Source organism: Labeo rohita, chromosome 4 (genome assembly GCF_022985175.1).
Source record: "Labeo rohita strain BAU-BD-2019 chromosome 4, IGBB_LRoh.1.0, whole genome shotgun sequence".
Classification (NCBI taxonomy): Eukaryota; Metazoa; Chordata; class Actinopteri; order Cypriniformes; family Cyprinidae; genus Labeo; species Labeo rohita.
Window position 1 is genome coordinate 22,227,430 of NC_066872.1, and position 14,486 is coordinate 22,241,915.

The window sequence follows — 14,486 nt, forward strand, 5'->3', positions numbered from 1 at the left end:
CAGAAATTAACAGTACATAATGGAATCCATACTTCCCTCAATAAACTGCAGCTCCCCAGTACCAGCAGCACTCATGCAGCCCCAGACCATGATGCTACCACCACACTTGACTGTAGGAGAAACACAATTTTCTTGGTACTCCTTATCAGGGCATCACCACACATGCTGGACACCATCTGATCCAAACAAGCTTATCTTAGTCTCATCAGACCATAGGACATGGCTCCAGTAATTCATGCTCTTGGACAGGTTGTCTTCAGCAAACTGTTTGCGGGCATTCTTGTAAGCCCACTTCAGAAGAGGCTTCCTTCTTGGATGACGCCAATGCAAACCGACTTGTTGCAGTGTGCAGCATATGGTCTGAGCACTGACATGCTGACCTTGTACTTCTGCAACCTCTAAAGCAATGCTGGCAGCACTCATGCATCCGTTTTTGGAAAGCCAGGTTCTGTACCCGACACACAGAACGAGCACTCAACTTCATTGATCGACCCTTGCGAGGCCTATTCCGAATGGAACCCATCTTGGAAAACCTCTGTATGACCCTGGCCACAGTACTGTAACTCAGTTTCAGGTTGTTACTGAACCTCTTATAGCCTAGGCCGTCTTTGTGGAGAGCAACAATTTTAATTCTCATATCAAAGAACGAAGAGAGATATTTGCCATGATGTGCTTTGTTGAACATCCAGTGGTCAGTATGAGAGAATTGTACTCAAAGCACCAAATTTTAACTGCTCTAATACAAGATACACAACTGTGTATGGTCCTGTAAAACAGACAAAAACATGAACATGATGAATAGGACATGTGGCTTGCATGGTTAAATGACAGTGCTGTTATTACTTAGGGTGTACTCACTTTTGTTGCCAGCTATTTTGACAATAATGGCTGTATGCTGAGTTATTTTCAGGGGACAGTAAATATATACTGCTATACAAGCTGCACATTGACTACTCTGAAATATATCCAAGTTTGATTTCTAAAGTATTGTTCCTAAAGAATATATACTAAAAATGTTGCTGAAATGTGAGGGGTGTACTAACTTTTGTAAGACACTGTACATTTTAACCTTATGGATAAAAAAAACAAAAAAAAACAGCAAAAATAAGGCTCAAGCCCTTCTGTTGGTTTGTTGTTAATGCTATGAAGAAAAGCATTGAGATTGTAAATTAAAGTCATTTATTTTCCTTAATTATTTTGAACATACAGTAAAAATGACAGTAGTGGCTGAGAATGAGTTGACATGGATGGATGCGTGGATGGATTGACTCTAAGCTGCTCAATAAAGACGTTCATTGCCTGTATTTATTATTACTTATATACAGCTATATATATAGGAACAACATACCACACAATTCATACATTCAAACAATAACTACATGTTTCAATAGTTTAAATACAAAACTGAATTGTAGTGTTACATTTAAATATACCATTGTACATTTAACATTTCTGACCTTAAAGTGCAACTGGGTGTATATTTAGTCTAATTAAAAAAATGGTGCACATCTAACACCCAAATTACCACCACAAAAACCTACGTGATGCTATGAATCTATATCCTCAGTTCAAGTAATCAGTCAATACACTACTCAATCAGGCTACAATCACCATGAATTAAGCTAAAGAGGGTCCTGCCCTCTAACAATAATTATAAAATTAGAATTTAAAAGCTTTCCAAAAAAAAAACCTGCTGACAGCAATACACAGAAATATAACATAACAGGCCTTAAGCAGCATTCTGGGATGCCGTTCATAAACAAGATCATTTGAAAGGAGAGATGACAAAAAAAAAAAAAAAAAAAAGATCGATCGCACTGCAAACAAATTTGATTTGGTTTCCAAACCTGAACTTTAGAAATAGACCATTTTGCAATCTTTTTGTTCAGACACTGGTTGCCAGAGTCTTCCAAAAAATAAGATCAGGATCAAATTATTTTTTGTAAAATTCAGTTTTCATGTTAATAAAAAAAAAAGCCTATTATCTGTCTGCCTGAACAATGCATTGATATGAAGTAGCCAGACTTAATGTGAGGTTTCTGTTGCTGAAAACAATATTCTAAAACAGAAGGAGAATTCTCAAATACGATGTCTGTATTTTCAAAATGTCTTATTTTTATATTCAGATTTAGGAAAAGGAAGTCCATCTCAGAGCTGGTGTGTTCGAGCTTGACTGTCTCGGCACAAGGAGCGGATTTCACGGTAAATAAGTGGAATGATGAAGAGTATACTGCACCCTGTCTGTGGATAAGGGAAAAACAAATGTTGAAATGTTTGCTCAGTTCATCTTTCAGAAAAATTACTGTTGACTGCTACATTTAAAGGTGAACTTCAATATTGTATTATGTTATTTTGTTCTGTATTCAAATATCTTATACCAGACTCATGAAAATGTTTGGCTTTCTTGTGCTGATATATTTTCTGTTGAAATAGGAAGTTTGGGTGGGACACATCGAACGGATTGTGCCCTTTGTTTTAGTATTAGTTATATTACACTACATGATTTGCTACTTTCTAGTCAGTAAGAAAGGGACATTCTTATTCTAATGGCCATTTAACTGTGAAGAGCAGCATAAGTCAGATTTTTTAGGTCTGTTTCCTGTTCCTTCAAGAAGTCCACTTCCAGAACAACAATTTACAGATAATGTACTCACTCCCTTGTCATCCAAGATGTTCATGTCTTTTTTTCTTCAGCTGTAAAGAAATTGTGTTTTTTGAGGAAAATATTTCAGGATTTTTCTTCATATAATGGACTGCTATGGTGCCCGAGTTTGAAATTCCAAAATGCAGTTTAAATGCAGCTTTAAACGATCCCAAATGTTGTTGTAAACGATCCCAGCTGAGAAAGAAGGGTCTTATCTAGCGAAACGATTGCTTATTTTCATTAAAAAAAATACAATTTAAATACTTTTTAATCTCAAACGCTCGTCTTGTCTTGCTCTCCCTGAACTCAGTGTATTCGAGCTCAAGAGACAGTTAGGGTATGTCGAAAGTGAACATGCAAAGAAGATCAAACACCCTTAACAAAAAAAGGAAAAAAAAAAACAGCGATATAGGACGATTTTGAAGTTGAGGGAAAAAATACGATCAGAGTTTTTCGACATACCCTAACTGTCTTGAGCCAAAATACAGAGAGTTCAGGGAGAGCAAGACAATACGAGAATTTGACATTAAAAAGTATATAAATTGTATTATTTTTATGAAAATAACCGATATTTTTCACTAGATAAAACCCTTCTTCCTCGGCTGAGATTGTTTACAACCGCATTTGGGACTGTTTGAAGCCGCATATATATACCATATCAGTCCATTATATGAAAAAATGCTGAAATGTTTTCCTCAAAAAACATAATTTCTTTATGACTGAAGAAAGAAAGACATGAACATCTTGGATGACAAGGGGGTGAGTACCTTATCTGTAAATTATTATTCTGGAAGTGGACTTCTCCTTTAATGATTTATCTTGGTGATGCTAATTACACAGAAGTTACACACTTTACATTGTATTTCATATGGCTAAAGCACAGTCACTGTTCACAGAATAATTTTTGTTCACTGAAAATATGTGCTTTTAATGTTTCAAAGGCTGAATGTATGAATTTGTGCTGTTGCATCAAAATTAACTTACCATGATTATGAAGAAATAGAAGACACACATCCATCCTAATTTGCTCTCAATAAGTGATACCAGATACTACAAGACAGAGACATTTTTAAATTAGTACTTACAATGTTTAGCAACACAGAAATAGCAATAAAAATAACATCATGAAATAAAAATAAATAAATAAACACACAAAAAATATGATTGGCAACTTATGCAGTGAAAAAGTAAGTAGGGATTTAATTTTATTTCTTTAACATTTGACTGGATTATAAAAATTACTGACTGATTAATATAATTTTGTATTAATTATTAAAGCAGCCTAAAATTACTATGGACTTTATCAGCCCCAGATACAAATGAACCTTGTATGTGTTGAAAATGTCTTAAAACCACAGAAAACAATTTAAAGCATGCTTTTGGAAGAGTGCTCCTTGCATCTTAACACATTACCTGTCCCCCCGCAGCTCCAATGCTACCTGTACCATCCACTATTCCTGTGACTGTGGCCAAAGCCTCCTGACTATTCTGCAGTGCCTCCTGTCGACCCAAATCTGCAGAAATCGCTGAACTGATCATGTTTGATGGGCCTCCGATAAGGAAACCTGAAGCAAATGATAAAAATATTCTAATGTTAATGGGTTCCTATACAAGAATGAGGTGAACTGTGAACTGAGTTTATAGTTATAAATTCTTTTATCATATTATAATGTGTCACCTGTTGTTGCCAGAAGAGCTCCATTTACCAGTTGGTTATTTGGAGAGTCTGAGCAAAGATAAAAAAACAAACAAACAAACAAACAAAACGGTAGTTAAAAATGTATTCTGCTTTCATTTCTTAAATTATGATATAAAAAAAAAAAAAAAAAAAAAAAGAGTCAGAAAGGTAATCAGATTTTATAGATAATATGATTTAGTCTCTAAACTCACGGCTGTATCCCACTAATGCTCCCATGGCCAGCAGCAAACTGATCGCTAAAACAGGAGCTCGCTTTCCCAAAAGATCTGAGATCAAGCCTTGTACTGTTCCTCCTGGAAGAGATCGATTCAGCTCATGAGCAAAATCTTTACACTGTGATTCCAAACATTTCTGATTTCTAACAAAATCTCACATAAGCTGATATATGGACTTCATGTAACTCTGTAGCAGAGGTGGCTAATATCAGTCCTGAAGAGCAGAGTTTAGCTCCTACCCTAATCAGATACATAAGCGACAGGCAGGTGAGTTTTTATTAAGTTTGGAGCAAAATTCTCCAGGACTGTGACTATCAGGACTGACGCTGACCACCCCTGCTCTATAGAAAATAATCTAATTTGAGCAGGAGATACAGAACAATCAATATCATTCACAACATCAACAAAGCATTATCATTTACAACATGAACATTTACTTTAAAAACATTGTACTTATACTAATATCTGATCTGTAATATTTGTCATCAGTATGTTTTAATTTCAGTAGTCTAATTATCATCATGACGTACATTTGTTATTTCATCTTTACTATCACTGACAGAAATCAAAAATCCTTTTGTTAAAGACCATTTTCATCAGTAATTTTTTTGATGATCTCTTGATTGGCTTGTTTCTTGTGAACCGAGAAAAAGCCTAATTGTTCACGTATGGTTAGAACCAAACTGGGTACTGACCAACAATGCCTCCCACATCATACCACACAGACAGCCGGTCAGCCTGAACCTCCTTCCAGCCGAAGTTGTTGCTGAGATAAAATGGCAGCCAGAAGAAGAAAGAGTAGTTGACCAGCTTCAGACATGCGTAGGCCAGAGAATACTGCAGTAGACAGACAATAAATAAATCTAAAATCTGGTTGACATTAGTAGCCCATCAACAGTATGCAAGTAACGAAGAGTTTGAATAGACACTGACAGGAATGACTCCTGGCAGGCAGAAGGCCTGGAGAAAGCCAATGGCTTTGGGCTGCGGTTCAGGCTCCTCATCCCGCTGCTGTATAGAGTATTCATCGCATAACTCATCTTCATCATCACTCATCAGAGGACGCTGACTATCTGAGTCTCTTGTAACTGAACTCAGACCTGTCTCAGAGTAGTCACTTAGTCCTAAAAAAAAAGAAAGAAGACCAACACTCTTGATAAAACCCTCTTGTAGAATCAGATGAGAGTATGGAAGTGCGTTTCTGCCACTGAATAAAAATAAAAAAGGTTATGGCAACTTGTTAACTCACAATTCTGACTTTTTTTCTCAGAATTGTGAGATATAAACTCACAATTGCAAGTTATAAAGTTCTGAGAAATAAAGTCAGAATTGTGAGATATAAACTTGCAATTCTGTGAACATATAAGATTATTTTACAGAGAGGTGTTCTAATCTCTCTTCTATTGCACTGCAACAATAATGGCCAACCAACAAGATTTATTCATTTGGTCACTTGCCCAGAGCTGAACAGTAGAGGAAGAATCCAAAACTACCTCTCTAGTATCTGTACTTTCATTAATGTTGTTGTTTAATAAAAGCTGCCTGAAGCGAATTGACGTGTTTGAGCTAGAAAAATATCCAAATAAAGACTACTGCAAATACAAAAAGATTAACTCACCAATTTCTTTTGGGGATGTAAGCAGGCCAAAAAACACCACAATACCACCTGCAAACTGCACCACTGATGTCACGAGAAAAGCATACTGAAACACACATACACACAAAGACTTATCAAGATACATTATCAAGTATACATTGTTTGTATACAGAGCTAACAATCTCTTTCCCTAAGAAAAACCCTCACACCAACAGTTTTGCATAATATATCATATTATATCATATCATTGAGACATTATTTAGCATGTTTATTAAGATGGTTTCCACACAGGACAGTTGACTGACGTATTTTAGTAATAATGTGGTTATGGTCTGTGTACCCACCTCATAGCCATACTTCAGGACACTGGAGGCAAGAAACGCACCCAGAATATTCCCCACGGACGCACATGCACTCCAAAGTCCAAAAACAAAGCCTCGTCTGGCAGACAGAAGATATGTGCAGGAATTAATTACTTTAGATAAATGTATAAGCGCAATTACTGTTTATAAAATGAAACATATCGTTACATTTCTATGAATTCCCTGAAATAAAAATATGCAGTTGCTAATCCAAAATAAATAAATAAATAAAACTTTAAATGAAACTCTCTCACACACACACACACACACACTTCAATCCACATACTCTTTATCAGTGATATGCTGTGAAATTATTTTTTGATATGGGTCCAAACCACATATGCAAGAATGCCATGCCATGTGACGACTATATCAGGGTGTATTTATGGATGCACAATGTTTGTGAGATACAGTTCACAATGTTTCTGAACTATTCAGAATTCATTTGCTGGGAAATTCAAAAGAACCAACTCTTCAATTGGTTCACTGTTCACACACACTGTAAGAAAGGCATTAAATAGGGCACAATGTACTTTACTAATCTGTTTTTATTTTTTCAGGTGTTTTATCTGCATTTTGATTTTCATTGCATTTCTATACTTGCTTTGTTTTGTCTGTTACTTGCTAACAGACAAGTCTTGTCTGACTGACTGACTGAACTGGACAAATCATTCGCTCTCCCTTGTTGTTTAGATTGTCAGTATTTTTCTCTGTAACCATCCAGCAAACATCCAAACAATGTCCATATATCCCAAAGCAGTCAGTGAACATTTTTGTTGGCAGACAATCCAATTACCCCAATGTATCTTCTGTTAAATGACAATCAACCTGTCAGAGCTGATAGCCTCATGGGCAACACTCCAACATGTAGCAGAACAGTGCCTCCGGTGACCAAAGTTCCGTTTTGCACCCAATTGTCTACATAAATTACAAAACCTTATGACATAGAAAGGAGGCAGATTTGCGCAGGCGTAAAAACACACAGCACAGTGTCATTTCAGCACATTTAGCACCTGATTAATCCAGATCAAGGACGATTAGTGAAAAAAAAAATGCAGATAGTTTCGCACTAAAATACTGTATGCAAACATATTATAACAATAATAAATAATAATAATAATCCCAGACCACATACTGACACCTACCCAGATTTTCCAAACCAGTTGCCCATGATGGCCACAACACAAGGCCAAACTGTAGATTGCAGCAGTCCATTTAACACCCACAAGACGCAGTAAAAGTACACGTTATAAAAGTGAAGCCATTCTGTCAAAGTGCCAAACACAAATTCCTAAAGAGAAGAGAGGGTGAATGTTAATAAATTAATACACGAGTTTACAGATTATTTTTGTTCACTTTCATAGGTTCACTCAACAGTGTGTCAGTATGTGAAGCTACTGGAACACCATCCAGATGTGACAATTGCCTAAAGCCTGTATATGTGACCCTGGACCACAAAACCAATCATAACGGTCAAGGGTTTTTGAAATTGAGATTTCTACAACATCTGAAAGCTAAACACATACGTTTTCTATTGATGTATGGTTTGTTAGGATAGGGCAATATTTGGCAAAGAATCTGGAATCTGAAGGTACAAAAAAATCTAAATATTGAGAAAATTGCCTTTAAATTTGTCCAAATTAAGTTCTTAGTTAAAATTAAGAAATTAATTAAGTTTTAATATATTTATGGTAGGAAATGTACAAAATATCTTCATGGAACATGATCTTTACTTAATATCCTAATGATTTTTGGCATAAGAGAAAAATTGATAATTTTGACCCATACAGCGTATTGTTGGCTATTGCTACAAATATACCCGTGCTACTTAAGACTGGTTTTGTGGTATAGGGTCACATATAATGACAATTTATTGGCTGATGGCTCTAGCATTGTGCTCTGAGATACTGCATTACTACTTGTTTCATTACTTCTATGTATGTATTTGTTTCTGAGTAGTGATGGAATAGGCAAGTCCTTTTGAGGCACTGATGATGCGGCACCTCAAAGGGCGGTGTTAGCACCATCATCTGTAAATGGTAAGATGAAGATAAATAGTGTGTAACAGTGGCCATTCATTGTGACTGGTGGGGATTCATGGGGATTTCAGAATTATGCATAATGTAGTCTTCACCAGGAATTGATTGTTTACAAAAAAATGAAATGTTTAAATGAAACAATAAATTATAAATAAAATAATGTGGACTAATGGCTTCCACAATGGCATTACTTTATAAGTTATCATTAAAAATCAATTCTATGAAGAACATGATCGGATTTTTACTTCCGGAACCTGACTGCTGCACTACTGATATTTACTCTCAGTCAGTCTTCACACCTGGAGGGTCTTCCCATAGCACCTAGCTACTGATGCAATATCTTGTTCCCTACTCAGGGAACCATTGTTAACATACACAATGAGACATTTTATTAATGTTATACTTTAATGTATTTAGCTCCACTTAAAAAAAAATATGGGATTAAATGAAGTAACCTGAATTGATCACAGCGCTAGTTACATATTTCAGCAGAATACCAACCGTGACAGCGGATCCACATAAACCAAAGGACAGAACATAGCGAAGGTTGAACCGATCACCAATTACTCCACTGATATACAGACCCTGAAAGAAAATCAAACAATTCAACAAATCAATGTGCCATATGTGCCATCTACAATTTTTTTACATGCTCTCTAGCATTTTACATTTATGTGTGTGTGTGTGTATGTGTATGTATGTATATGAGTTAAGGGAACACTTAATCATAACAGTATAAGTCAAGTCAATTACGCTTAAGGGGTATAATTTTGTGAATCAGTTTCATGGCCACAATCAATTGCTCTCTCCTTATACTTCCTGACTGATTTGTCCCTAGTTTCATGTTTTGTCAGGTTCCTTCACAATACTTACAGTAAGAGACAGTACTTGCACAGGTAGTCTAGCACCTCTAGGATGCACGCCATTGCAAGGAGTTTTGGCACAGTATCAAGAGCATGGAGATACCGGGAGATGGGCCATTATGTGAGGAGTGCTGGACAGGGCTATAGAAGTGCAACAACCCAGCAGGAGGACCGGTAACTGCTCCTTTGTGCAAGTAGGAACAGGAAGAACACTGCCAAAATGATCTCCAGCAGGCTACTGGTATGCATGTTTCTGACCAAACTGTCAGAAAGACTCTATGAGAGCGGCATAAGGGCCCAAGATTCTCTAGTGGGACCTGTGCTCACAGCCCAGCACTGTGCCAGAGTCTGGAGATGCCATGGGGAATGTTATGCTGCCGCAACGTCATCCAGCATGACAGTTTTGGCAGTGGGTCAGTAATGGTCTGAGGAGGAACATCCTTGGAGGGACATCCTGGAGGGTTGCATATTGCACAATACTCCAAAACCCCTACCGTCACAGTAATATTTCATAATCCAGTAAGGTGCACCAGCAGCATTATGTGTTGCAACAGACTACCACTGTCCACCCACAACCCCCAAGTCTTCTACACCTATTCCTGTTTTTAACTTACCACAGCATAAGAGAAGAGAAAGATTGAGTCCAGAGCACCCAAGAACAGCGTGGCCTCTCCCACATCAGTAAAAAGTTTGTTTTCCTCCCATGTCTACAAATATAAACAAAAATAAGTGTGTAGCAACATAATTTAGATTATATTTAAAACGGAAAGGTCTACATTGGACTTAAGTGCTTTGTACAGCTATATTGCTAGTTTTGAGAATCTTTTACTTTTTGTCAAGCAGAACAAATATAGTACTTGAAATACTGATGCTTGACCTAACGTGTTGCCCTCTCACAGACTTCCAAACAGTGATCACAAGAATATTAATGTGAACAAAAGTATTACTGTAAAATATAATATTGATACAGTTTTGTGGGTATTATTCATCATTCATCAGTACAGTTTTTTAAGGTAATACATTTCACTACTTCAATCAATGTTTCTCTCACCTCTACCTAGCAGAGCACATTTCTCCATAGTATGCATTGCTCGGTTATGTAAAAACATGCATGTACACAATAAATGCACTGCATCAGATCATTCAAATGTAAAGTACATAGTTGCTAAACACACTTAATATAAAGTGGGCCCCATATTCCAACAAAATAAAAAATAAAAAATGTTAAACCATAAAAAGGTAAAAGCCTTTATATAGACAGAGAGTACATTTTCATTACACTAAAAGTGGCAGTCTAATTCTCAGCTGGGTTTTTAAGATGTTCAGATGGGCAGTGTGTATTATATCCTTACCTCCCCAGGAGACAAAGTGCTGCCATTCTGCTGCAATGCTGATGGTGTCCACTGTGCTGAGATGCTCACTTTCACATTACTAAAAGTCTTACGTGACGAGTGAAGCAGGACGTAGCTGGATAGAGAATAAATGTTACACCAAGACAATAAATATAAACTTCAAAACCATATGACACCAACAGGAATACAAAGTATATTTCTAAGATCTTGGCACATGTATTTTAAACCACATTTCCTTTCTTTTTAAAACATTTTTCTATTTCTTTGTCATGAATACTCTTATACACTGCCTTTCAAAAGTGTTCATTTTTTTTTTCCAACATTATGCTCAAATTCTTACAATTACTTTTTCTCCACATATTTTCCACATATAATTTACACTCCACACCCCATAATGACAAATTAAAGATGTGTGACAACTTTGCAAATTTACTGAAAATAAAAGACATAAATAATTGGATAACTACTCAAACCAATTCTTGTGGACATCTTTGCAATGTTTGTACACATTAACTGCAAAAGCAAAAAGGTCAAAGGAGCTATCTGCAGAGCTCAGAGACATTGGGAAGACTACAAACATTTTTTTTTATTATTCTAATGTTGCTAAATTATAGCCAATTACTCCTAGGTTCCTGTTGACAGCTGAATTAATCATATAATACTTAAAGAAATCAGAATACAGGTCGTTAAATGACACACAGAACTTCTTGCTACATGTCATCTAAGATCAAATATGGCAAACAAGACAACGTTCAATAATCTTATTATGTAACTTACAATAAAACACTGGCTGACACATGTCAGGGGCCACTAAAGGAACATATGTTCAGTAGTATCATAGCCAGAAACAGATTACCATGGTAAAACGGAGGGCGATAGGAACAGGGCAGCATACCTGAAGAACGTGAGGAGGAAGGCTAGCAGGTGATGATAGGTATAGGGGGGCCACATTATATGGGTCTGGATCAAAAGGGGGAGGAAGAGGAGTATCTGGAGTCTTCAGGACACTCTACTGCACCATCTACAAACACTACACATCCAATCACTGTAAAATCTATCATTCGATAAATGAATCAGCGTTCTTGCTGCGACTCTTTAATACTCGTCTGCAGATCAGTATACATATTTACAGTCTTCCACAGAAACGCTAATAGGAGGTATCAAATACTCACCGGTTAAATTATTTACTGGGATTCAATCTCTGGCTGTAAAATATCGTCACTATTTTACAATGCTGGATGCAACGTAAACATCAATAGTGCGCTAAAGCGTAAACACGGACGTCAGCCGGATGTTGCAAGTTTCAAAATAAAAGTCACATTAATACCGGTCTAAGCCACTGATCTGTAATAGAGAACATTATATAGATCAGTGGTCTAAGCACAAAATGTATCATACTGTTGTTGTACTGTTACGCCAGTTATACTGTACCTTTTCTGCTCTAAAAGCAGAGAGGTTCTTGTTGTTATAGGGAGATGCCAACCTTCACGGTAGAGAGACTAACGGTCAACACTTCAATCTGTGTGTCTTTTCCCCTTTTCCTGTTGGTCTGTTACAGCTTTATAACACAACAAAAGCAATAACAGCTATAATTATTAAAGTTAACATTCATAAAAAGAATAACAATAGTTATCTGGAACAATAGCAAACACACACACACACACACACACACACATAAAAATAATAATAAAAAGAAAAGAAAATTATTTTCTTACTTAGATTTTTTGTCTTGTTTCCAGCCAAAATATCTAAAATTTCTTAAATCAAGAAATATTTTCTGGACAAGTAAAAATACTGTCTTGTTTTCAGAAAAAAAACAAGTCAAAATTAAGTGAGTTTTTGCTTAGAACAAGCAAAATTATCTGCCAATGGGGTGAGCAAAATAATCTTATTTCAAGCCAAAAACAAGATTATTTTGCTTGTTTTCAAGCAAAAACTCACTTAATTTTTTTCTGAAAACATGACAATAATTTTGTCTAGAAAATACTTCTTGTTTTAAGAATTTTTAGATGTTTTGGCTGGAAACAAGACAGAAAATCTAAGTAAGAAAAGCATTTTTTTGCAGTGTACCGGTGATTTTTGAATTTTAAAAACACCATGTAGTATTTTTTTTTTTTTTTTTTCAGCTGTTCATAATGAGATCTAACATATATGATGATTGAATTAAGTGTCAAACATCACAGACTTGTCAGAGTTGTGCGACAGCCAGTCACTGTTTACTGATACAATGAAAAACTAGTCTTAATGGTTACTTTTCTTGTAAAACAGCATTTTTTTCTTAAGATTACAGGATTGAATCATTATTGCAGCGATAATGTTTCTGACATATTGTAAGTCTGGTAACCATTCTTTTAATCTTAACTGCAGTGTGTAGCTTTTTATTTCTCAAACAACCATGTCGGAAGCTGTACCCATATCCATATTCCAGTATGACAAAGTCAAGATTCATCAAGCTCAAACTGAGAAAGACTGGCCACCAGAGTCCTGAAGACTTTTTAATATGGTTAAGGTCAGGACACTGTTGTGGCCAATTCATACAAAAAAAAAAAAAAAAAAAAAAAAAAAAAAAGACGCATTTCTCATGTTCTCATGCCCACTAAACCACTATTTTAGAATAACAAAATGCAGTAAAGGGTGAAACTGTTTGCACTACAAACCAGTGTGTTTACATACATTAAAATAATATGGTAAGACACCCATTTGCAATATCAAGCAGCAAAATGACAACCTACAGCTACAAATTGCTGGATGCGGGTCAGACCGTAAGTCAGACACATAAATTTACAAATGGCCGTCCCCGCTCTTACGGCAAAAATAAGGTGGATAATTTGGGTCCAATGAATCCTTGCATTGTCAGCCTGGGACATGTGCATGAGTATGTCTTCCAACATGGTTGTTTAAGAAATAAGAATATACACACTGCATCAGTTAGGGTTAAAAGAATTGTTGCAAAACATATAACATTGCAGAAAAAAAAAAAAAATGAAATGATGATTCTAGATTCTAGATCTCAATTCTAGACTCTTCAGTATATGCGCATTTAAATCCAGACAGCAACTTAGTAAGATTTAAAAAATTTTTTTTTTAGTTGTGCATAACTGCTACCAAACTTTTCAAGCAGGCAAATGACGATATAAAATTTTTTTACAACGAATCGACAAAAAAATATGTAGCATATTTGTATTTTGCAGAGATAAAATGGATATTTAAAAATGACACAGCACTGCTTACAATTTGTATGAATTTTTTTTAATTCCCACTTTAAGTCATGTCGACACATTTATTCTGTTTAGTATGAGGCTATAATTTTCAGCATATTTCATGAATAGTTGCTAAATGAGGATAATTCTAGCTTTAAATTATCTTAGAAAAACCTAAATCTAAAAGAACAAAAGTGGGCTCCAAACCTATATTCCTACAGAACATATCTACAACAACAAACTATGAATTTTACACATTTATAAAGCAAGAAAATGTTGCAGCTGTTGACTGACTTTGTTGTAATGAAACAACTGCAGCTCACACAAGTTCAACGGCATCAGCTTGGCAGGACACAAAAGTGAAACATGTTAGTTAAAAAGATAGTTCACCCTAAATCAAAAATGCTGTTGTTATTTACTCACTCTTATGTCTGCAAGTATTCTGAAGTCCTACAACAGCTTTGTGTTGGAAACACACCAAACTTAAGCTGTAAAGAAGGGGTTGACTCTCATTG

At 35.8% G+C, this 14,486-nt stretch overlaps 1 protein-coding gene across 5 annotated transcripts; it reads right to left on the minus strand.

Annotated features, from left to right (window-relative positions):
- Nucleotides 1–1,291: 1,291 nt before the first annotated feature.
- slc37a3 (solute carrier family 37 member 3) lies at nucleotides 1,292–12,098 on the minus strand. Of its 5 annotated transcripts, none has more exons than XM_051107675.1 (15): nucleotides 11,944–12,098; nucleotides 11,667–11,801; nucleotides 10,772–10,886; nucleotides 10,034–10,126; nucleotides 9,058–9,141; nucleotides 7,663–7,808; nucleotides 6,500–6,596; nucleotides 6,177–6,261; nucleotides 5,492–5,682; nucleotides 5,254–5,395; nucleotides 4,535–4,636; nucleotides 4,323–4,370; nucleotides 4,058–4,209; nucleotides 3,629–3,694; nucleotides 1,292–2,241 (listed from the first exon to the last, which is right to left on the minus strand). In XM_051107675.1, the coding sequence occupies exons 2-15, from the start codon at nucleotides 11,720–11,722 to the stop codon at nucleotides 2,149–2,151; spliced, it is 1,470 nt and encodes a 489-aa protein (XP_050963632.1). In that variant the 5' UTR covers nucleotides 11,723–11,801; nucleotides 11,944–12,098; the 3' UTR covers nucleotides 1,292–2,148. The 5 variants fall into 5 exon arrangements, with proteins under 5 accessions (XP_050963632.1, XP_050963636.1, XP_050963634.1 ...); XM_051107679.1 differs by having other exon boundaries at nucleotides 11,667–11,731; nucleotides 11,944–12,077; XM_051107677.1 differs by having other exon boundaries at nucleotides 11,667–11,792; nucleotides 11,944–12,077.
- Between the last annotated feature and the right edge of the window lie 2,388 nt (nucleotides 12,099–14,486).

What these genes read in the sequence shown, in the direction of transcription:
- slc37a3 (XM_051107675.1), bottom strand. Translation starts at nt 11,722, where the DNA reads ATGTGGCCCCCCTATACCTATCATCACCTGCTAGCCTTCCTCCTCACG. An exon ending in TTCCTCCTCACGTTCTTCAG is followed by an intron (nt 10,887 to 11,666) that starts GTATGCTGCCCT and finishes TTCTCTATCCAG; the next exon opens with CTACGTCCTGCTTCACTCGT. An exon ending in TACATCCCCAAAAGAAATTG is followed by an intron (nt 5,683 to 6,176) that starts GTGAGTTAATCT and finishes CTTTTTTTTTAG; the next exon opens with GACTAAGTGACTACTCTGAG.